Source organism: Antechinus flavipes, chromosome 3 (assembly GCF_016432865.1).
Source record: "Antechinus flavipes isolate AdamAnt ecotype Samford, QLD, Australia chromosome 3, AdamAnt_v2, whole genome shotgun sequence".
Lineage (NCBI taxonomy): Eukaryota > Metazoa > Chordata > Mammalia > Dasyuromorphia > Dasyuridae > Antechinus > Antechinus flavipes.
Genome location: NC_067400.1, coordinates 236,208,690 through 236,234,109, shown reverse-complemented (window position 1 = coordinate 236,234,109; position 25,420 = coordinate 236,208,690). Strand labels below are relative to the sequence as shown.

At 33.5% G+C, this 25,420-nt stretch overlaps 1 protein-coding gene across 7 annotated transcripts in view; it reads left to right on the top strand.

Moving 5' to 3' along the window:
- TSGA10 (testis specific 10) overlaps positions 1-25,420 on the top strand; it is a 103,543-nt gene that overhangs the window by 30,958 nt on the left and 47,165 nt on the right. For 6 of the 7 annotated variants that reach the window (XR_007951817.1, XR_007951818.1, XM_051984700.1 and 3 more), the window contains exons 2-6: positions 4,761-4,902; positions 7,959-8,171; positions 13,855-13,917; positions 15,113-15,238; positions 15,945-16,097. Coding sequence is in view for 5 of the 7 variants with exons in the window: in XM_051984700.1 (XP_051840660.1) it covers positions 15,188-15,238; positions 15,945-16,097 (204 nt within the window). In the remaining 2 variants the exon portion in view is untranslated. The remainder of the gene's footprint in view (positions 1-4,760; positions 4,903-7,958; positions 8,172-13,854; positions 13,918-15,112; positions 15,239-15,944; positions 16,098-25,420) is intronic. The other variant, XM_051984702.1, reaches the window with a different exon arrangement.

The window sequence follows — 25,420 nt, the reverse complement described above, 5'->3', positions numbered from 1 at the left end:
TTTCAATGTAGTAGCTGCCATGTCTTTTGTAATACTTATTGTAATTCCATGATATTTAAATTGTCTTTTTTTTCTTGTTATTTCCAGTATTTTCTCCTTAACCTGGGAGCTTTGAAACTTGACTGTGATATTACTGTAAGTCTCTTGGCTGAAATCCGTTGCAGGTGGTGATCGTTGGATTTTTTTTTTCTGCTTCATCTTTTTATTCTAGAATTTCAAGGCAATTTTCCTTGACAATTTCCAAGACAAATTTCCTTTGACAAAGCAAACTTTATAATTTCTTGGTGTCTTAGAATGCCACTAGCTTTCCCTTGCCCAATTCAAATTTTCAAGGAATTATTTTCTTCCTTAAATTTTTGATCTCTGTTTCTAATTGATTGACTTTTCATAATTTTCTTGATTTTCTTGGATTGATCTTATCTTTTTTCTGTTTTCCTCAATCTCTCTTATGTGATTTTAAAAGTTCTTTTTGTGTTGGACACCAAATGTAGACATTTTTTCATGGAAAAAAGGAGGTTGTGTGTGTTTTTTTTTTGTTTTTTTGTTTTGTTTTGTTTTGTTTTTTTAGCTCTATTAATTTCCTCTGAATATGAACCCAATCTTCTCTATCCTCACAGTAACTATCTATGGTTGAGTTCTTCCTCCTTTGCTTATTTTTACTTATTTATTTTTGTTTTGTTTTTAGTAGTTATTAATGTAGTCAAGTTGTAGTCCAAAGTTAGACCTCAGGTCCTCATTATTATTTCTTAAATTGTGTCTTGAAGTGCAATCTTGGTCTTTTCTCTCCATTCCTAAACCATTTTCAGGGCCTCCAGCCACACTTATCTCTTTAAACTATTTCAGGGATTCTTGTTATATTTGGATTTAATTAGCATTTTTCTTTGAGGCTTTGTAGCTATTTTCACATTGTTTTCTGCCAAATTTATGTCTTCAGTCTTCCCTGCCACCATAGTAGTTTTTCTACCCTTTTTTTTTTTTTTTTTTTTTTGCTGAGGCAATTGGGATTAAGTGACTTGCCCAGGGTCACACAGCTAGGAAGTGTTAAGTGTCTGAGATCAGATTTGAACTCAGGTCCTGCTGACTTCAGAGCTGGTGCTCTATCCATTGCACCACCTAGTTGCCCCATCATAATAGTTTTTTATGGTCATTTAAAAATTGTTCTTTGCTCATTTTTCCAGCCTATTTTTTGACTTTTAGCTTAGTTAAAGTTGGGCTCTGCTTATTTGAGGTTGCATACTTCTGTTTTTTTCCAAACTTCTGGTTTTTTAGTGTTTCTGTTTACAGAGATAGTTCTGGGAGTCTGCAAGTTTATAGTGCTTCCAAGGTGTATGAGCTGGGAGAGATGTGGTCATTGCTCCCCTGATCTGCACTCTGGTCTTTACTTAGGAAGGGCCCCTGCTCCCCTGCAGCCACTTGTTACTATTTTCTTTTATCTTAGAACAGAAATTGACTTCTGCTCTCCTCTGCCCTCAAATTGTGATTGCATATATTGCATATTGAGAACTGCATATAGAGTTGCTAATTGATGCTAGCTGAATTCAGTGCTAGCAAAGGGTGCCCTGGACTGACTTTCTGAGTGCTTGTATGACCCCCTCTTACTGTTTGTGGGTTGAGAACTTATGAAGCTGCTGCTGCTGCTGCTGCTGAAGTTGCTGTATTCTGTGGCTATGTTTGTGCACTCTGGACAGGCTTCCACTTCCATGTCACAAATTCTCCTACTGACCACTAAATTTTCTTAGGCCTAAAAAAAGTGTTTCTGTTCTTTTGCTGGCTCTGCAACTCCAAAATTGGATTTGAGACATTATTTTAAAGTTCCTTAGAAGATAATGTTGCGATAATTAAGTTGGGTTGCCTTTAGCCTGCCATTTTGATTTCATTTCCCTTCCTTTGCCTTCATCTGCATCCATTCCCACAATTTTATTTTAACTGAGTCCTCATTGTTGCAAGACAAGTATTTGTTTCCTCCCTTATCAGTTTCTCATGGTATCTGTTCTAAAAGATTTCTTATTTATCCTTGAGTTACCCATGGTATCCTTTTTGCCTGTTTTCTTGGTGAAGGTTCTTATTTTCTTCACTAAGAAAATTGAGACAATTTGCCTAGAGCTTTCCCGGCACCTCTCCCCCTCTTCTTCCCCCCCCCCCCAATCTCTTCAAGTCATATTCATTCATCTTCCTAGCTATCTCCTTTACTCTGTCTTATGAGGTATAGGAGATGTTTGAAGAGGACCAGCTACTCTGGTGTGAGGGCTTGCCGCCCAGCCCTTTTCATGACTCTTCTTTCCCTCAGGATTCTAAAATCAAGGGGGATGGGGGTTCTAGTACTATTGCTTATGTGTTCCCATTGGTAGGTTTCCCATTGGTTATCATCCGGATTGGCTTTTAGAAAGAATATCTACTAAGCAGGTATAGCAGTGATGGTTGTTACAGAAACATCTCCTTCTCTTCCCAAATTGAGGATGTATTCTGCCCTTACAAATGGAACAGTGGGTTAAAATTTAGAGAGTGCATGTGGGCAGAGGATAAGCTTTTATATTACTGGAAGTACTTTTCTCTTTTCATGTGCAGTTCTTTGAGTTGTTCTCAGAGAAGTACCTGATGGAATTTTAAGTTTGGCATTCAAAGTCTTTCTTAATTTAGTTGTCCTTCCCCCAAATACTCATCCATCTACTGGCCTACACTATACTGGGATGGCTCAGTCTGCTTATTCATACTTTCACTCTGCACAGTTGCCTTCTGTTGACTAAGGATTCCCCCAACTCTGAAATATTAGGGCAGAAAGGAGACTGTCTTTGAGCATAGGCCTTTTCAATTCTGTCTGAATTGAGGTCCCCTTAGCACTTTTAAGTTTCTCCAGAATTCTCCATCCTTTTGTTTTCACTGAGTTTCTCTTGTGTATTTATGTTTTTAAAATTATTGGAAGAATTGCACATGTTTAACTTATATCAGATTATTTGCTGTCTTGGAGAAGGGGGGAGGTAAGGGACAGGGAGAAAATATTTGGAACACAATGTCTTACAAAAGTGAATGTTGAAAGCTATCTGCACATATATTTGGGAAAATAAAATATTGTTGAAGAAAAAAGATTATATATATGTATATCTTATTTTGAAATCTGACAGTATTTCACGTCTGTCTCTTAGTTTTCCTCTCTTCCATCTTGATTCAATTCATTATCTTCCACTTCTTCTCTCTATATTTTTTATTTATATCTAGTTATTTTCATGTTTGTCTCTTCTATTTCTATTAGGATGTAAAATCTTTGAGGACAGGGACCATTTTTGATTTTCTCTATAACCTTAACACTTAGCATAGTACCTGAAAAGTAGTAAACAACAACTGCTTCTTGACTGTTGATTGATCAACACATTTGATCCAGGTCTACAGAGAAAATTACTATTTTGAATGGTATTCATAAATTTTACAAATTAGGAAGGTGTGATAGCTTTTTTTTTTTGTATAGGAGTATTCCTTTGTTAAATTCTTTGATTCTTTCAAAATAATTTGGAAATCATTTTTATAAAGGTCAGTACCCAAACATTTGTTTTTGAATTTTTAAAAAAATATTATTTTTAAAATTCAAAAAGAAAAGAAAATGTGTTTCGGTCTGCATTCTTAGTTTATTATCTTTCTTTTTTAAAGTGGATAGCATGTTTCATTACAAGTCCTTTGGAAGTATGGTTGATTATGAGTCTTTCAAAGTCAATTATCTTTACATTATTATTGTTATTATTGTAGAATTTGTTCTCTAGATTCTGCTTATTTCACTTTGCATCAATTCATATAAATCTTCCCTATTTAAAAAAAAATCATTTATATACTATAACTTGTTCAATCATTTCTTAATTAATGGACAAGTTTCCAATTCTTTACCACCATATATATGTATATGTATAGTTATATATAAAAATGTGTGTGTGTGTGTGTGTGTGTGTGTGTGTGTGTGTATAAAAGGATTCCTTGGGGGGAGGGGAGGGAGAATATATATCTACACACACACACGTGTATATAGTACATATATTACATATGTACTATATACACGTGTGTGTGTGTAGATATATATTATATGTACTATATATACGTGTGTGTGTAGATATATATTATATGTACTATATATACGTGTGTGTAGATATATATGTACTATATATACGTGTGTATATGTAGATATATATTATATGTACTATATATACGTGTGTGTGTGTAGATATATATTCTCCCTCCCTCCCCTCCCCCCAAGGAATCCTTTTCTTCTTTGATATCTTTCAGGTAATAACTTGATAGGATATTGCCGAGTCAAAAGATATGCTTAAAAACATAAAACATATGTTTAAAAGTTTTTTAGGGCATTGTTCCACTTTGTTTTCCAGAATGGTTGGACCAGTTCAAAATTCTACCAACAATACATTAAAATCCCTGTTTTCCCATAGCCCCTTCAGAATTTGTTATTTTCCCTTTTTTTGTCAACCAATCTGACAACTGTGAGGTTATACCTCAAAGTTGCTTTAATTTGCATTTCTTTAATTATTAATGATTTAGTGCTTTTTTAATGTAATTATTGATACTTGTAGTTCTTCTGAAAATTGCTTGCTCATATTATTTTTCCAGAAAAACTTGGCTGCAAAAATTTGTCCCTCCCAGTTTCCTCTTTCTCTTCTAATTTTAGCCATGTTAGTTTTAATTGTGTAAAAACTTTTTAATTTTGTGACAAATCTTAAGGTCATTTTTACATGAAGATCTGTATTGTTTTTTAATCTTCCTGACAGGTTACCACCAAAGAACATGATTTTGGCCTAGGGGCTCCAGTAAATAAAGCTGAGAAATATCATAATACTCCCCAAGAAGTGAGAAACCAAGAGAGACTCATCTATATGCTAAATTTACAGGTTATAACAATTAAATAAACATGTATGTCACTTTCTTGCAATAATATGTGTTAATATATAGCAAATAAGGCTAACAAGAAAAATTTCTAAGTCCTTTAAGGCCAGAAAGTTTAGCCTTAAATGCATATTTGTTCTTGACAGTTTAGTGTCAAGAAGTAAAGCTATTCTTAGTATTTGTTTATTGCATTTATGTCTTGCTATTAAGTTATAACAAAATTTTCTTCTAATTATTTCATATACAAATGACCAATTCTCAGAACTAAAAATTTTTTTGGGGGAAATGGGAATTAGTGTAGTCTAGAAGAAAAGTGAGTGGACTATGATTCAGTAGAGTAACATTTTAACATTATATATACTTAGATTTATTTTGTGACAATCATGTGCTTAACTTTTCCATTTAAATTTTATCAATGATATTATTTTAATTATATGATGGGATGCAACAGAATATATGAGGTTAAGTTATTTTTCTCTTAAAATTTCCATTTGACATATTGATGTCATTGTGTTTGCTTATGAGGATTTAGGGTCAACCCTATGTCCATTGTAAGGATTTTCCTAGGTTACTGGATGGGAGCTATTAGAATCATCATAACCCTGAAAGTACTTTAAGACCTCAATTCACTGTCATCTCTAACATGAGGTTTTTATATTTAAATACTTTAGTGGATTTGTAATCTCATTGATGAAGATATCGTCTCTTAGGATAAATTTTAATCTACTTATATCTTATCCTATAGGACTTTTGTCCATATACTTTTTTTTTTTTTTTTTTTTTTGCTGAGGTAATTAGGGTTAAGTAACTTGCCAGGGGTCACACAGCTAGGAAGTGTTAAGTGTCTGAGGTCAAATTTGAACTCGGGTCCTCCTGACTTCAGGGCTGGTGCTCTATCCACCACACCACCTAGCTATCCCTCATGTATTTTTATATAATATAATTTATTTATTATATAAATTTGTTTTTATAAACATTTATTATATATTATAAAAATTTATTATATAAATATTATATATTAATTAACATTTATTTATGATCTCTGTGACCATAGAACAATCACTTAAACTTTTTGAGCATTAGTTTCCATATTTGTAAAATTGGGACATATGAGGAATGTGACCCTAAGGACCTAGCTATATTAACTATCTCACAGAGTTGCCTTCAGAATCAAATGAGAATATGCATGCAAAAATATTTTGTGTATCATAGAGTACATTATAAATGTCTGATATCATAGAGCATTAAAGCTCATCTTTTTGTTTTGTTTTGTTTTGTTTTGTTTTGTTTTGTGAGGCAGTTGGGGTTAAGTGACTTGCCCAGGGTCACATAGCCAGGAAGTGTTAAATGTTTGAGATTAGATTTGAAATCAGGTACTCCTGATTTCAGGGCTCCTATTTTATCCACTGCACCACCTAGTTGCCCCCAAGAGCTCATCTTTAATCTAATTATTGCTTTTATAATTTTAAATCATGAATATTGGTTGAGAAGGAAAATTACAAGGTCTAAGGGCATCTGAGGCCCACAATTTCTCTTCATTAAAAATGCTACCTTTTTTTCATTGTTTTATAGGAATAAAAATCTTAACTTCCTATTTTTTAAAAATCATCTGAAGTTTCTGTTGCTTAAAAATAGCTTTTTATCCACCTTCAGACAGAAAATCTCTGTGATACTTATGTTTATCAGTAAATATTGAAAAGTAATTTGCATGGTTAAAAGTTTGATTTTTAAAATAGGCTATTTAACTTTATTTAACTGCTCTTTAGCAGTTTAATATGAATAAAGAATAACAGAGCAGATATTATAGGTATGTAGGTAAAACAATCATTTTTAAGACATTATTATGGGTTTCCATGTTTTTGAAGTTTTTTCTATTTGTTTTTTTGGGGGCTGGTATTGGGAAGGGGGAATGAAGGAGATTGAAGCTGAAGCTAAATAAATAGGGATGCTATAGTGTTTATACAATTTTTGAATGCATGACCACGTTGTATTGTTTTAGTATTTCACTACCGGGGCATAGCATAGTACCTTGCAAATAATAGTCTTTTATTTGTAGAATGAATGCAAAGAAGTATTAAAATTGAAAACCTGGTTTTCATTTTATTCAAATAATTCAATAATTCAGTTTCTCCCAATCCTATTACACACTATTCTTTAGCCTAATAGATTGAAGACATTTGGACAGTTACAGAGATGGAAGTGATCTATTTTTTTAAACCAGGTATCATCATTCCCTGGGGAATGATAGATTGTAGCAGGATGAGATTAGGTGCTTTCCACAACACTTAGCAAGGAGCCTTACACAATGAACCCAGTCAGTGTTTGCCTTTATTGAAAATGCCGCTGGTGAGAGGGCAGGTAGATGATACAGTGGGAGAGAGCACTGGCTCTGGCATGAGGAGGACCTCAAATCTGGCCTCAACACTTAAAACTTCCCACCTGGGGGTAGCTAGGGGTTGCAGTGGATAGAGCACCAATCCTGAAGTCAGGAGGACCTGAGTTCAAATCTGGCCTCAGACACTTAACACTTCCTGACTGTGTGACCCTGGGCAAGTCACTTAACTGTAATTGCCTGGGGGAGGGGAAGCAACTTCCCACTTGTGTGACCCTGGGCAAGTCATTTAACTTCAGTTGCTTCACAAAAAAAAAAAAAAAAGGAACAGTTGGTGGCACATTATAATTCTAGAAAATGTCTCAGAGATCAGAGTATCCAACTCAGAGCCAATGTAGTTAACTGATGTGCTCAGGGGCACAGTTATCAGAGAAGTTAGCACAGTCAGGCTGGAACCTAGTCTTTCTGAATTCACTCTTCTTCCCATTCTTTTTTTTTTTTTTTTACATCACATTAAAATTATCCCTGCAAATGGTAATGGCATTTCATATATTATCCCTTTGCCAAGAGAAATTTTCTATTCAAGTAATAAGGAAATAATTTTTGAGTTATGACTTCGTTGCTACCAAAATGCAAAATGAATGAAGTTGTTTTTATTGCATGCTTCTCTAATTATAAAACATCAGTTGATGCTATGAAAAAATATCTAACTGTAGAAACTCTCTGATTCTTTTCTTTCTAATTCTGATAGATTGAAGATCTCAAGCAGACAAATCATGACTTGGAAGAACATGTTAGGAAATCTTTGGAACTCAGAAAAGTGTTGACCAGTTAGATAGATGGTTTAACCAGCCAGAATGTGCATCTTTGTAAAGAATTGATTAAAGTAGACCAACTAACAGCACCTGGAAAAAGAGAGAATTGTTGTTGGATACAACACACAGGGACTTTTAAATAATCAAAGGTACTAATAGATGTATAACTCATCAAAACTGAATTTTATAAACATAGGTAATTGCTACTTAGAATACAAGAGTGAAACCATCAATCAACAAGCATTTATTATTTATTAAGTCTCTACTATGTGGCAGGTACCATGTTCCTTGAGAAGCTTATATTTTTATAGAAGAAGTTAACATGTGGTATACACATGCATACACACTCATTTTTGTATGTGTGCATATATATACCTTTGTGTATATGTATGTACATAAATATGTATATGTATGCATGCATGTTTATTGGGTGATAGAGAGACACTAGCAGGTAGGAGAATCAAGAAGAGCCTTGTGTAGGAAGTGGCTTTTGACCTTTAAAGAAATTGGAGTTTCTCAGAGCTGTAGGTAAAGAGGGAATGTTTATTCAAGGATGGGGAATGGGCTGGGTGCAAAGGCAGAGAGATAGACAGGAGTTAGAGTTTGGAATAGCAGCTAATTTAGCTAGATTAAAGAGAGCATATTGGGGAATAGTGATAATCATAGCTAAAAAAAATAGGCTGGAGACAAGTTATGAAATATTTTAAATGCCAATTTGCATTGGATTTTAGAGGCAATAGGGAACCACAGGAGTGTCAATAGTTGAGGTGAGATGGTCAGGCCTGTGCTTTAGGAGTGTGATGTAAGTAGCTTGGTGCAAGATTAGAGAATGGAGAGACTTGAATAAGAAGGTATTAAGGACTGTTAAGGGTTCCCCTGAACTTGGCTTTTTAGTTGTCATATTTCCCAGAGACACTGGACCCAGAGCATGCAGGAAGCTATGAAATGTGTCAAGAATAAAGGTCCCCCAGTGACATAGTTTGCTGTTTGCATCCCAGAATGGACTTCCTGTATGTCCTTGGGAATCAAAACATGTGCCAGACAGTCTACACTAGGCTTGTGCATCTGGGGACCTTGTAGATAAGGAGACCATCATATCTTCACAATCTAGCAGATCCCAGAAAGAAGAATGTGATAATTGTTGTCACCTTGCTTTCCTTCTTGGGAGAGATACTTTCTTCCTCTCATGCAATGCCCCTCCGAAGATTCTGGTATCCTTTTTTCCTTTTGTCCTTCTATTATAAATATGCAAACTTCTGTATGGATTGTGAGATTTTTCAGTTCCTCATGCATGTATGATCATTTCTCTTATAATAAATGTAGTTTTCACATAAGTTTCTGTGAAGTTGTGATTGCCTGTTAACAAAGGCTATCATCATTTTTTATAACTTCAAATTGGCATCATGTTTAAATTTTAATTTTAAAAGCTAAATGTTGTTTTTAAGTCCCAGTTTTTTTGAACTGCATCTGTTGAAAATTCAAATGTATTTATAAAACAAAATTGTGGTTTCATTTATTAATGATCATTAATAGCCCATAATAAAAAAAAAATTAAACATTTAAAAAGTAGAAAACAAGGATAAAAAAGTAGAAAACAAGGGATAAAGTATAACTAGTATAACTTCCCGTGCTGTTATGAATCTCTCTTTTAGTTGATTATATCTATGAAAAAAAAAAACTGCCTGAAGTTGTTAATAAAGGTATTATTTGTTATAGCATCCACACTATACAGCATTTTAACAAAGTAGTGAAAATCAACAAATGACCTGAGGACAAAATCAATTTAAAAGATAGAAGAGTTTGAGTTACAGGATATCAAAAGAAAATAATAGTATTTTAAGATGTGTGTGTGTGTGTGTGTGTGTGTGTGTGTGTGTGTGTGTGTGTGAAAACAAACTAGGTTAGAAAAATTAGAATTCTAGAGGATTTACTTTAATGAAGACTTAAGAATTATTTATATTTAGTCTATCAGTTGTTTATATGAGACATTTTCTAAAGACAAAAGATACTAAAAGAAGTTTTAACAGTTTAAACATTCTTCTTACAAGGTTATTTTTTTGAAGCTATTCATTTTCATAGATAATATAAATAGTTAATTTCAATATAGCTTATTTTAATTGAGACGTTTTCATTAAGCACCTAATTATATGCCAGATACAAAAAGAGGAAAAAGTCACAACCCTTAAAAAGTTTACATTCTAATGGGGGAGATAGTATGCAAACTTATACATCTTTAAAATAGATACAAGATACTTTAGTCATTAGAAGCTGGGCATAAAAGATGTCATGCAAAAGATGTCAATGGAGCTGACTTTTGAAGGAAACCAAGAGTTTTAAGAGATGAATGTGAAGAAGTACATTTAAGTACATGGATCAACTAGTGCAAAGGTCCACAAATAGGAGAAAGTATAGCAAGAAAGCCAGTTTACCTGAATTGTAGAAAGGGAATAATGAGCGTAGTAAACTTGGAAAGATAAGATGAAGCCTGAAGACTTTTAAATGCCAAATAGATAAGTTTATATTTGATTCTAGAAGAAGGACCAATTAAAGTGAGGTGAAGGTTGAAGGTAGATGAGGTGATATGGTCGGTATTATAATTTAAAAAAATTTTAGTGACTATTGATAAGGAGAATTAATAAGGAGAGACTTGAGATAAGGAGACAAGTTACAAAGCTGTAGTAATATTCTGGATAAGAGGTGATGAGGGCTAAGTGAATGGTTATAAGAGGAAATATTTGAAAGGTATTGTGGAGACAGAAACTAATATGTAGGATGAGTAAACAGTTGGAGATACTTAGTCTATAGACCTAGTTGACCAGGAAGACAGTGGTTCATTTGGACAGAAATAAGGAAGTTCAGAAAGCTAGGTTTGGAGGAAAAGACAAATACTTTTGTTCTGATTATATTGAGTTTGAAAGTCTATAGGACATCCAGTTGAAAGTGGTAATAGGTAAGTTGGTGATACAGGCTTAAGCTCAATTCATCACAAATAAATTGAGTTATAATCAAATAAGATTTTACAGTATAAACTCATAATTATTCAATCTTTATGAAAATCTGCAACAAACTGAAATGTGATATAGCATCAGGAAGAGAGACTACTTTAGTAGGCAGTATTCCAAAGGATGATGTGTCCTAGTCAGAAGAAAGTTGTCAAATGTTTGAAAGGATGTGATGGAACAGTGTTAGAATGGGAAAATATGTTTTAGAAGGAATAACTACCCTGCTACAGATTTTGAAAGTGGGAGTATATTTTAGGGTGCCAGACATACAAAATGGCAGACATCTATGTACAGTGTAATGGTTCCCTTTTCTATTTGAGTTTGACAGTACTGGCCCACAGTAAATAGTAGGGATGCTAATAAGAGGAAGAGAATAGCTCAAATAATTTTAGGATCCAATGAGAAAAGTTCGTTTAAAAGAATGACCTTAGAGAAATCATTGTTTGTCCCGAGAAATGTGCCCTAGAAAGAAATGTTTTACTAGATATGGGACTTAGGGTACCTGTCCTGAATTTTGCAATATCAAGATTCAAAGAACTAGGTTATATGTTATAGTCTTTGTATATTTTAACCTTATTGTTACCAGGTAGACCACAGGTGTGAACTCTTGAAATCCTAAGGGTCAGGGTTTGAGTGTAAGAATTTCTCAAATGAAAGAGGCTATTTTGAGCTAAAAGAAAACAAGCTGGGTAGAGGTTGAAGCTCTTTGGGATTCATATTCACGATGAATGGAGAGAATATTTGACTTCAAGATATCTCACTTTGAGACAAAAATGTCACCGTGTGAGATTTATTGAAAAGAATGAGTTTTATTTCTTCATTAGACTATTTTTAAAGGAAAAAAAAACATTTCCTCCTTTGTTTTCTTCTTTAATTCTTTGTATTTTTCTGTTTTACCTTCACTTTGAGGTGCTTTGAATTTGTTTCCCATTCTTCATTTTTGAATTTTTTAGAATTTAACTTAGTTATTTGAAATAGGATATATTCTTTTGTTTTGGCCTTGGTATGTTTTTTATTATATGAGGATTGGGGAAGGGTAAGTTTTAAGTTCTATGTGTTGATTTTGAACTATTTTTCTTCTCATCAGTATTTTTATTGTTAGGGGCCTTACCATTCCCCTTTCCTTTCTGGGCAATCACATTTATCAGCAAATAAAGTAGTAAGTATTTAAATAGTAAGCTTTTTAAAATAAATATATTTTAAGTAGTAAGTATTTTTGCTGCTAAAGTGCTCTGGTACTTCATCATAGCATGGAACTGACACTAATTTCCTAAAGGTAATAGGAATAGGGTAAAAACTCTCATAATTACCAAGTTGAAAGCTATGGGTTGGGCCTAGCAACAGACTTCATCTGTCATCTGAACACCAGCCTACTTATTCAGAAAGATTCATAACAGAAGCTTAGAAAGTTCAAATGATAAACATATTTAACTGCTGCAACTCATGAAGACTAAGGCATAGTGGTAGCCTAGAATCATTTCATCCATTTTACCAAAATTATATCTCTAGAATTTGTTGCCCTTGTCATTCATAAACCTAAATTTATCTTTTAAACTTTTCCTAGTGGAGATCACTAGACTGAGTAATAGATCAGTTAAACACATTTAAACACTTATTAAGTGCCTAGTGGAGTTATGGGACTATACTAAGATAACAGGAATACAAAACAAGAATGGAACAATTCCTGCCCTCAAAGTATGTGTTATACTTAGATATACAACATATACACTAAACATGGGAAATTAAAGATAATTTGGAAAAGGAAAGAAAACCTTAACTTGAGGAATCTGGTATTTTTGAGGAGATTATGATTGAAAAGAAATAAGGATTCTCAGGTGGTTTATGTAAATGTGTGGAAGCAGGAAGTAGAATGTCAATTTCAAGGCTCAGCTAATAATTCAATTTGGGGAGGATTAGAGAGTATATCTATATATTAAGGAAAATAACATAAGATAAGGTTAGAAAAATAGCCATATTTTAGAGGATCCAATATTTTAACCCTAAGGGCAATATTTGAAGAAAGACACTTTTAAAATAGACAAGCTTATTAGACATTTTAGTTTTAAAGAAGGGGAATTTTACAAGTTAAAAAATATTAGAATTCTTTTATTCTGAACAAATTTTTAAAAATCAAATACCTTTTCTTTGGAAGTTGTGGGTGATATAAAGATAAATAAATAATCTCTGCCATCCAAGAGTTTATATGCTGGTAGGAGGAGTAACCCATGCCCATAAATATCTGTAATGAAATCTATCATACATTCTTTTTTCTTTTCTTTTTTTTTTTTTTTTTTTTTTTTGCTGAGGCAGTTGGGGTTAAATGACTTATCCAGGGTCACACAGCTAGGAAGTGTTAAGTGTCTGAGATCAGATTTGAATTCAGGTCCTCCTAACTTCAGGGTTGGTGCTCTATCCACTGTGCCTCCTACCTGCCCCTATCATATATTCTATACATGGTATAAACATAATGAAATGAAAGTTGAGAGTGAGGAATTAATCTCATCTGTTGTCAACAAAGCCATTCAAGAAGTCTTTCCCTTTTCTTCTTTAGAGATGAAATTTGTATAATTTGCTTTTGAAAATATTACCAGTTTTGAATTATTATATCATAGAAATATCTATACCTGAAGGCAAAATAACAAGAAAGACATGATTTATGTTTCAATTCAAATGCTTCTGAATTCCACAGTTTTGCTAAATAGATTCCCTTTATCAAATGATGTTTTTCCAGTTTAACAAGTATAAAAATTACTCTTAGTTTTGAAAATCAGGAACATAGATTTTAGATATTAATTATATGCTTACAGTTATTTTTTGGTTTGTTTTTCAGACTGAATTAGATGCCAGCAAAATAATATTGTAGTACTAGAAGATAAAATAAAGTCTTAGATCTGTAAGTATGTATTTTAATATAGTTTTAAATACTTAAAATACATTCTAATTATTTTAAGATGTTACTTTTTGTGGAATTGTTAGGAATACAGAGGAAAAAATATTTACCAAACAGCCCATTTGATCTTTTATCTCAGTGGTTAGATCCTCATGCCAGATAAAATTTCAGATGAATAGAAAGCTGCCTCTTTTGATCACTATTAGCTTTCCAATACAAGAATACCTTAGTATATAGAAATGGAACTTGATTGCTAGATTTCCCCTTTGTTTGCCTGCACTTTAAGATCAAAAATAATCTATTAGTTGATGAGTTTAAGAAGCATTATCATGCTATTTGGGTTTGAACCATTATTTTTAATGATAGTGTTCTCAAAATTTGTATTTGTCTTTTTATAACCCTCTTAATGTTAAGTGGATTTTTTTTTTAAGCTAGCAGTATTAAATTAGTTGATTCTTCATTGAAATAGCTTGAATTCTTCTTATCCACAGAAAGATATTGCATCAGTAAGCTTTATGAAAGAGCACTAAACACTCACTTTATCTAAAATAACTTGTTTTGCTATTATTCATATCCACACATATTTATTTTAAAAAATAATTTGTATAAGAAATATCTTCAGATAAATTTTAAAAGATGGGAGTTCATAGAATTGAAGCTCCCAACACTCAGAACTAAGCCAGAATATAAACATTTAGCCATATTAAGTGATAAACTAGCAGCAAGCAGTACTACTAAAATAAGTAACATGCATTTTCATGGCTAGTTCTAAACCTATTGAAATTAAGAAGACCTTTCTAATCAATATAAATCTTTTACCCGTCTTTTCTTAAAAATTAAATGAATTCACAGGGGAAAAAGCAATAAATTAAAAGAAAAGGTAGACTTATACAAAAAACCTTTTTAAATTCCAGAAATTAATTAGATTTAGTTTGGCTCTTGGGTCAGGGGAGAAATACTGGGGATAATTCTGATGATGTAAGAAGCAAAAGCTGTTAATATAAACTTATTTTAAAAAGAAATTAATTGGAAATTACATTATTTCAAACTTTCATTTATAATCAGACTTAATTTTAGTGATTTAGTGATTGTCAATTTTCATCCTTTTTAAAAAAAGCTGGTTTCATTTGGCTTGCAATAAACTACTTGGCAAAATACTTGTAGGCTGAAAAAAGTGTTAAATTAAATCTTTTTTTAGATTTGATTCCTTTGTCAAGCAAGACTTTAGGAGCAGACAAATCATCATAAGAGTGAAGCTGCAAATTTGGGAAAGATGATTCGAAGTAGATCTAAAAGTCCTCGACGCACTTCTCCACCTCCTAGGGTATGTATGGTATCTTATGATGTATTAAATTATAGTGCAAATAAAATAATCTTTGACCTTTCATTTTTGATTCAGCAGTAAGTACTTGGTGGATGATTCATAGAGATACCCTTGACTGGAGTAAAGACAAAAGAGCAGATGTATCATGCTTTGGAAAGTAAGCAAACTAGTTGGACAAAAATCAGTCAGATGAATGGGAACAATTTCAAAACATAAATTATTTTCAAAATATTTTATTTTTTATGGGTAGCTATATTAATTTCACTTGCTTATTAAATACTAATGTACATATTTAGATTGAGGTTACATACTCCCATCATTATTAGTGGAAGGAGTACTGAATTTATAATTAGGAGTATCCTGGATTCAGCTCCCTCTTCAGACACTTAACAAACAGCTGTGTTTTTTCCTGATTAAGTCATTCCAGTTCTCAGACCCCATTTCCTCAACTATGAAATGAGGATAATGATGATAATTGAATTGTCTACTTGAAAGAGCTATTGGGAGGAAAGTATTTTGTAAACTGCAAAATTTGTTTAAAAGCTTGATTGTGAAAAAAAGGAAAGTAGAGCCAGCAAAGGCAATATAAAGTATAGTTTTTCCATTAGAGAGGAGACTATGAATATTTGAAGGTACAGTAAGGAGAGGTACAGTTGTTTCAAAACCTAGATATCAAGATTTATAATAATGTTTGTAATGATTTTAGGGAGCAAATTGTGATTCAGAGCTTATGAAGACAAGAGATCGTGAGGAACTTAGGTGTATGTTGGAAAAATATGAACGTCACTTGGCTGAAATTCAGGGTAACGTGAAGGTTCTCACATCCGAAAGAGACAAGACTTTTCTTCTTTATGAGCAGGTAATTTTATTTAATGAGCAAAAGACCTCAGGAGTAATTTATCGTAAAAGATACATTTTTTAAAAATTCTAGCTTTCTTAAGCCATTAAACTAAAGAGATACTACAAATGTTATTTGGGGTGGGGTATCGCTGCTATATATGCTGTACTCATGAGCTTTGGAATAGAAAGGAAACAAAAACTACAGATCATAACAAGTTGATACCCAAGAAATTAGGGAAGGAATAAGAAAGTACAGAGTGGTCTTTGGCGAGTTCATACAAAGTACAAGTAAATCAACTTTTGAGTATGGAAAGACTGGGGAGATGCAATTACTAAGCTACCATCAATGAGCTTTGAGATTTCAAACATCTGGAGATGCTGCCAGAAAGGAGAAAGGTAATTATGCCACTTTTCCAAAAAGGAAAAGAAAATGGAGTTTACAAACTGTAGGCCCAGTGAGCTGTATTGAAATTCCTGGAGAAATTTTAGAATGTATAACTGAAGACGTGATTAGGAATCATTTAGAATAGGAAGCAGTGATCACAGACAGCTAGACTTGCTTTGTCAAAAACAAGTCAAACAGATATGACTTTGCTTCATTTTTTGACAGGGTTACTAGATTAATTTATCAAAGGAGTACTGTTGACACAGTTTAGATTTTTAGCAAGATATTGTATTTCTTTTGCTGATCTTATATAAAAAATGGAGAGATATAAAAGATAATGTAATTAGACAATTTGAAATTCATTAAATGGCTCCACCTAAAGAATAGTCATTAATGGTATGCGGGGGAATGTTGGGATGATCTGTGTTTGGGTTTATGGTGTTTAACATTTTTTGTCAGTGATTTACATACTTATGGATATCCTGCTTATCAAATGTTCAGAAGTATACTTGATGACAGGACTCAAAAAGATAGTGAAAAGCTAGAACATTAGATCAAATAGAACTGAAATTTCATAATGATAAATATCTCACATTTATTAAGTTGATTTTTCAAACCTAAGAACGTGGTGAGAAAGGCATGGCTAGAAAGCAGATTGTGTGGGGAAAAAACTATGAATATTTTAGTGAACTATTATAGAATTAATCTAAGTTTATAATTCTCATTCAAAAGGCACTGACTTAAAGGTCAGTACTTGTACTCAGTACAAGTTTATTACTTCTCAGATTGATTCAAACAAGACATAAAGGAAAAAGGAAAATAGAGAAACAATACACAACTTAATGCCATTATCACAATAATAGACAGATAAAAATGTTACATATGTCACCAATTCAGGAAACATCAACTCCTGCCTTTTCAGTCTGGGAGAGCTGACTGGAGCTAGTCAGAGTGTACCCATAAGAGGGAAAAAATTCCAGGCAAGGCCATCCTTTTTGGGTAAAGATCCAAAGTGTCTACCCCATTATGGGGTTTATATAGGCTGAGAACAAAGTAGGCACTATGCCAAGTTTATTATGTCATATATGACCCTCTAGACAGAACAGCTTCCCAGATAAGGGGGCTTCCACCAGGGGGAGTAGTTCATTCATTCCTTTAAACTGACTGGTTTCACTCAGGGAACTGGCCAGGTTTGCAGGGTGAAATATACCAAGGCTCAAAGGAAGGTCTTAAATCAAGCACAAGGAAAAAGGTCTTTGGTGTCTTATCAAATAACTGTAAACACTTTCTTCTGTTCTCAGTACAAAATTATACAAAAGGACTGGCTGACATTCATTGATTCCTTATGATCACAGAAAATACTCCAAGGACAAGGCCAAGACTTACTGAGATTTCTTACAACTATAAACTCAATATGTGTCAAAAGTGTGTTACCAAGAACATGAATTCAGTCTTATGCTACATTGAGAGATCTATAGCATCTAGGAAAAGGGAAATAGTCTCAGTGAATTTTGTTCTGTTCAAATGATATCTAGTATAATGTTTTAAAACTTGAGCTCCACATTTTAGGAAGTACTTTAATAAACTAGAGATGGTGGCTACCATGATGAGGTCCACTCCATGTGAGAAATGATTGACATTTATCCAAGATTTGCCCAAGTGGAGGCAAGTAGATTAGTTTACCCGTACCTAATTAAGAAATCCAATAGTAAATTGCTTCTTCTACTACAAACCACACAAAAAGTCAGCCACCCATTGGGATTAAGAAAAAAGGCTGCCAGCCAAGCCAAGTCAGGAATAGGCACACAAACTAGCAGTGTAACTAGAGACCAGCCACAGGAATATATATGTTGCCAGAAGGGCTCTGTCTTCAGATGCAACAACAGCCGAAAATACCCTTGAAAAAGCTCCAGGAAGATCAAAAGGTCTTAGGTTAGGGACATTGGAAACCACCAGAAGTTAAAGTGAGTAGGGCAGGTATGATAATGCTCAAGCTGAGTCACCTCAGTACTCCCAAATCCCCAGTGTATTGGAACTCAAAGATTCAGAGTGGTTTAGGTGGGGAAAGGAATAGCAAAGGGGACAGGATTAATAATGCCTGCATCTGAGAGAAATCAGTGCAGTAACCCAAATAACTAATGGTAAGACTAAGAGGAACTCTTACCTCACCAAAAAAAAGAAATGCATCAGAAAACTTGGCCTTAACACAAAGCCCCAAAAGAGCTAAGGCAGGAGAGATGAATAAAACTTAAGGTAGCTTTGACTTGGTTTAAAAAAATTATTGTAGATCAAGAGATGCCCCAAAAATAACCTAGAAGGAAAAAAATAATGATCTCTAACAACTGTAAAAAAGTGTAAAAAAAAAAAAAAAAGCATTTCCTATAAAAATTTTATGAATACTTGAAAAAAATGAAAAAATTTTAAAAAATGAAATAAAAGCTCTGGAGAGAAAAAATTGTTAAAAGAATTAAATCTCTTAGAACAGAAAATGGTAAACATTATCTGAATTAAATATCTAAATTAGAATAGACTAAAGAGAAATCGGTGACAATGATGAGTGGCAGTCATGGGATACAGGTAGATGGAGCCCTGGCCCTATTGTCAGGAAGAGCTGAGTGAACTTAAGCTATCTGTTTCATTTTTGTTTCAGTTTCTTCAGTGTTGTCAGGAGCATCAGATGAGAGATTATTTGTAAATCACTGAACACAGGGTCTAGCACATAGTAAGCATTTAAAAAGTGTTTATTCTTAACCCTTTCTGTTCCTGCTCTTTCATATTACAGCAAGATACATTAGGACAAATCAAATTATTGGAAAAATAGAAGGAAATATGTCTGTTTCTAAGAAACAACCAATATAGAAAACAGATTAGAGAGATAATTTTGACTACATAAAAACTATTTTAAAAGCCTTGACATTATTTCAAGAGCTTATAAATATATCTATAAATAATAATAGTTTTAGCTAACATTTCTATAGTGATTACAGTGCCAGGCACAGTGCTAAGTATTTTACAGTTATTGTCTCTTTTGATCATCAACAACAATCCTGGGAAGCAGGTGTTATTTTATCCCCATTCAAATGATTCACCTGGGATCACATTGCTAGTAAGTGTTGAGGGCAGATTTGAACTAGGATCTTCCTGACTCTACATTCAGTGTTCTATCCACTGTGCCACTAGTTGCCTCATTTGATTTACTAGAATCAAAAGGCAAAGTGAAGATAAAAAGAAGCTACTTATTACTTCCTAAAAAAAACTCCAAAAAGAAGTCCCCAAGAAGATCTTTACCAAAATTTAGATCTACATCAAAGAAAAAATACTACAGAAAGAAGATCATGTACCAAGTAAGTCAGGAAACCAAAGAGCTTGGCAACTTATACTACAATGTGGGGAGAGCTTGGAATCTAGTATTCCAATAGGCAAAATATTTAGATTGATATTTAATCTATCTAAATAGATATTTCCAATCTTTTGGAAATATTTCCAATATTTTTGATCTGAATTAAAACTTTTAAGATCAAGAAAAACCTAGAAAGATAAATTTATTTGAGAGGGTATGTAAGGTGATGAAGTACTAACATTCTCTTGGAAGGGGAATGAGAAACAGAATTTAATGATTTGTAAAGATTTTCTGAGTGTCAAATGAGAAAGAGGAGTTGGGATAGACTGATTATGGTTTCAGGATTTTAAAAGAGGGGATAGAGAAAGGAAGGTAAAAGGATAAATTGCCACTTCTTACATCTGGGATCTGTGAGATAAAGAATATTAAATATAGAAGAAGGGTGGGAGGACTATGGATCTTATTTGAACTGGACACACAGTTGAAACATACACACACACTCACATAATTTAATGTTGAAATACACCACACTTTGCCCATCAGTTGGAGAATGGCTGAATAAGTTATGGTATATGAATGTTATGGAATATTATTGTTTTATAAGAAATAACCAGCAGCATGATTTCAGAGAGGCCTGGAGAGATTTACATGAACTGATGCTGAGTGAAATGAGCAGAACCAGGAGATCATTGTACATAGCAACAGCAAGTTTATACAATAATCAATTCTGATGGACATGGATCTTGTCAAAAATGAGGTGATTCAGACCAGTTCCAATGGCCTTATGATGACGAGCCATCTGCATGCAGAGAAAGGACAGTGGGAACTGAGTGTGGACTACAACATAGTATTTTCACTCTTTTTGTTGTTGTTTGCTTGCATTTTGTTTTCTTCCTTATTTTCATTCTTTTTGGTCTGATTTTTCTTGTGCCCATGATATTTGTGGAAATACTTATAGAAGAATCGCACATGTTTAACATACTTTGGATCATTTGCTGTCTGTGGGCGGGAGTGGAAGGAAGGAAGGGAAAAAATTAGAACACAAGGTTTTGTAAGAATGAATGTTGAAAATTATCCATGTATATATTTTGAAAATAAAAATCTTTAATAAAAAAAGAAAAGAAAGAAACACATCACAGTTAACAAGAAGATAATTGGGGCTTAAGGAAAATGTTAAAGGAAGAAAACAATTGAAAATACAACACATTTCTTGATCCTTACGAGAAGATTAAGAGGGAAAAAGAAAAGAATCTGAGGGGGAGGTGCTTATTAGTTGATGAATCAATTATGTAACATCAGTGAAATAGAATATTATTGCACTTTAAGAAATGATTAGACATGATTTCAGAAAATAATAATTTATACAACAATATTGGAGAAAACCAACTCTGAAACTTAGGAACTTTGATTAAAACAATGATCAACAGAGGACCTGTGATGAAGCATGTTATCAACCTCTAGACTTACAGGTGATGGACTTTTCATGCAGGAAGAACATTTTTGGACATTGCCACTATTTAGCTTTGGGTCTCCCTCTCCCCTCATTTTAAATTTGTAAAGGAGAGCAGAAGAGGATTAATAATAATGAGCCAAAGGGGAAAAAAATGTTTTTTAAAATATACAAAACAGATTCAGTAGGAAACAGAGTTAAGGCCAGTTTTTAAAGTAACATGTAGAATTAGATACCTTTTTTTTTAAAGCAGGCAACATGAATGAAATGAAGACTGTGGCTTCACATAGGATCTCCTTTTTGTATTTTCCACATGAGAAATACTCCTTTTTTGTATTTTAAGTTCAGAGTAAAAGAAAAATTTTAAAGGATTAATTGAAGAAACCTGAGATATTCAGCATATAGCAGAGAAGTCTTTGTAGTGTGAAGACAATGGTGAGAGCTGTATTCAGGTTTCAGAACAATATATTGCCATCCAGAAGAAAGATGAGTAAGATGGTTTCTTTTTGGGAGGAGGGATTGGTGATAGAGGTGATATTAGCCCAGAGAGCAGGGTTAGAAATAGTGAGTAGGAATCGCAGAGAAATAAAGTTAGACAACTTCAGGTTACACTTCATAACAATTAATGCCATCCATATTTCTGTGTGTAAGAGATTTTCAATGAAAATCAAGATTATAGATAAAATCTAGATACTTATTCAGGGTGTCATAGTAGACATTCTTTTTCGGGAGTGGACTAGATGGCCACAAAAGTTCCTTCCACATCTGAAATTCTGTTGTTCTAATGGTACATAAAGCTACTCTGAACTTGGCCTATTGACCTATAATTTTCTAGCCTTTTCCCATCACTAAGTTTTCTCCTCAGAGCATTATTTTGAAAAGTGTTAAATTCTCATGGAAAATATTTTGTAAATTTACCATAACTGACATCTTTTTTAATGAAAAAATTTTCCAATTAGCAGTAATTAATTTTTCAAACAAAGAAAAAGAAAAATTCCTTTTAATCAATATGCATAGTTTAACAAAACAAATTCCCAGATTGGCCATGTCCCAAACCCATCTTATTCTGCCCTCAAAGTTCATCACCCCTATGTCAGGAGTTGGATAGCATACTTCAGCACTGGACCTGTAGTCAAGGACACCTGACTTATAAAAAACATCCAGCTTCAGATGCTTATTACTTCTATGAAGCTGGGCAAATCATTTAATCTCTGTCAGACTCAGTTTCCATACTTTTTAAATGGGAAGAAGAATAGCACCTAACTCCCAGGGTTGTGGTGAGGATCAAATTAGATAATATTTGTAAAAGTTTTTTGCAAACCTTAAAGAAATACAACTCCTTTGGAGTTGTAGTTGATCATTGTGTTGATATAAGTTCTTAAGCTAAGATATTATTTTGAAAAATTCCCAATTCTTATGAAAATATTTAACATTATATATACATTTAGATGCAGTCATTAGGGCTTTCATAATATATTTGCTGTATCAAATTGAAAAATAATACTATCTTAAGTGCATTATTAAATAGATGTAGTCTTCATTTAATAAATGTTTATTGAGCACCTCTTATGTAGAAAATTAGGCCTCTGACAGAGATGATCAAATACAAAAAGGTGCCTGCTTTGTAAGGGCTTATGATATGACCTATATATAAATAACTTTAATGTAAGTCTCTTGTATCCTCTAAATGGTAGAGGCAATTACTATAGGAACTTTAAATAGATTCACTTCTATTAATGGTGATAAGGGAATGGTATATGAAAAAAATAGACTTTCAGCTGGCCTCTGAATGGTTTCTTTAGGTTGAAGAAAGATTTCCATTATCCAAAGGATAAAGGTGGAAAAGTATAAAATAAACATTCAGGAGAAAGTAAACAGCTCATTTTGGGCTAAAGAAAGTTTCTGTAAGGGGAAACATTTGAGATGAAACTGTAAATTTAAGAGTTTTAATTTTTAATCTAAAAATCTGCAAGCTTTGTAAATTATATTCATTGATCCAGCAATTTCCGGTGCAAATGTGGGAATATTAATGTATGGAGTATTTCTTTTTTTTTTTAAACTTTAATATTTTCTTCCAAGTTACATGTAAAAGTAATAATATTCTTTTTTTCAAATTTTGAGTTCCAAATTCTTTCTCCCTTTTTTCTTCCCCCCTTCCTTGATAAGACAAGCAATTTTACATAGGTTATATATGAGTAATCATGCAAAATACATTTCCATGTAAGTCATGCTGTGAAAAAAAAGAAAAGAAAAAAGTAAAGTATCTTTGGTCTACATCCAGGCTCCATCAGTTATTTCTCTGGAGATGTGTGACAGTACTTTTCATCAAAGTTATGGTTCATTTCTTAGTGACTCAGTATCTCCCTCACATTCAGTACTTTGGCTTCTTATTATAGTCTACATCAATTGTTTTTCTATAAGAAATGATAAGCAGGATACTTTTCAGAAAAACCTGGAAAGTCCTCCAGGAGCTTATGCAAAGTGAAATGCACTGTGTATAAAGTACTAGCAGTTGTGGGATGACCAGCTATAAATGACTTTGCTATTCTCAGCAATACAAAGATCCAAGATTACTCTGAGCAATTTCTTTTTCTCTCTCTGTCTCTCTGTCTCTCTGTCTCTCTCTCTCTTTTTTTTATTATAGTATAGCATTTTATTTACAAGATATATGTATGGGTATTTTTTCAGCATTAACAATTGCAAAACCTTTTGTTCCAACTTTTCCCCTCTTTCCCTCCACCCCTTTCCCCAGATGGCAGGTTGACCAATACACGTTAAATATGTTCAAGTCTAAGTTAAATACAATATGTGTATACATGTCCAAACAGATGTCCAAACAGTTATTTTGCTGTACAAAAAGAATCGGACTTTGAAGTATATATATACAATTAGCCTGTGAAGGAAATCAAAAATACCGGCGGACAAAAATAGAGGGATTGGGAATTCTATGTAATGGTTCATAGTCATCTCCCAGAATTCTTTCACTGGGTGTAGCTGATTCGTTCATTACTGTTCTATTTGAACTTGTTAGAATTGAAACAAGGTGACAACTCAAGGGAGATGTTAGAATCCTAGTGTTAACTCAATGGAATTGATAGAATGCTTATGTTCACACTTTTAGAGAGTTCATATAAGCAAGAAGTATTTAAGTACTCATTGGAGTTCATACTTTTGGGAGATTCACAAGTCAATATTCAGTATGAGATTCACAAGCCAAAAACCCATAATCCCATTCTCAGATCCCATAATCCCACTCTCTCGGAGGAGGAGTCAACCTTTGAGATAGCATAAAAACAGCTGAGCTCTGTCAGCACAGTTCAGTTGAAAAGATTGAGAGGGGAGCCTCAGTCAGTTCAGGAGAAGCCCTCTCTCGGGAGGCACAACCAGATTCACTTCATCTCACAGCACTGTGGTGACTGGGCTCCTGCACTTCCCCCACTGAGACCAAGGCTGGTCTGAAAAGCTCTCCAGAAAGCTGCCCAGTCCCAGGCAAGGAGACAAGAGATTCATTCCATTTTCCACCTTTGTGCTGGCTGGAGGCTGAAGGACAAACCTTTGGATTCAGAGGGAGCTCTTGGAACCAAGCAGAGAGATAGGTCTCTAAGAAATCTAACTGGGCTATTTTGGAGGAAGCAATAAAAGAGCTGAACTTTTAACACTTGGCTGCATTTGGAGTAATTATTACTTTTAACTGAAAATAAGGCTGCCTCCAAAAAACCTACTCCCAGAGAAAACCATTATATTATTTTAAAGAAGAAAAACACTACAGGAACTGATTTGGTTCATCTCATTGTTGAAGAGGGCCACGTCCATCAGAATTGATTATCATATTGCATTGTTGTTGAACTGTATAATGATCTCCTGGTCCTGCTCATTTCACTCAGCATTAGTTCATGTAAGTCTCTCCAGGCCTTTCTGAAATCATCCTGCTGGTCATTCTTACAGAACAATACTATTCCATAATATTCATAAACCACAATTTATTCAGCCATTCTCCAGTTGATGGGCATTCACTCAGTTGCCACAAACATTTTGGCATATACAGGTCCCTTTCCCTTCTTTAGTATCTCTTTGGGATATAAGCCCAGAAGAAATACTGCTGGATCAAAGGGTATACACAGTTTGATAACTTTCTGAGCATAGTTCCAAATTGCTCTCCAGAATGAT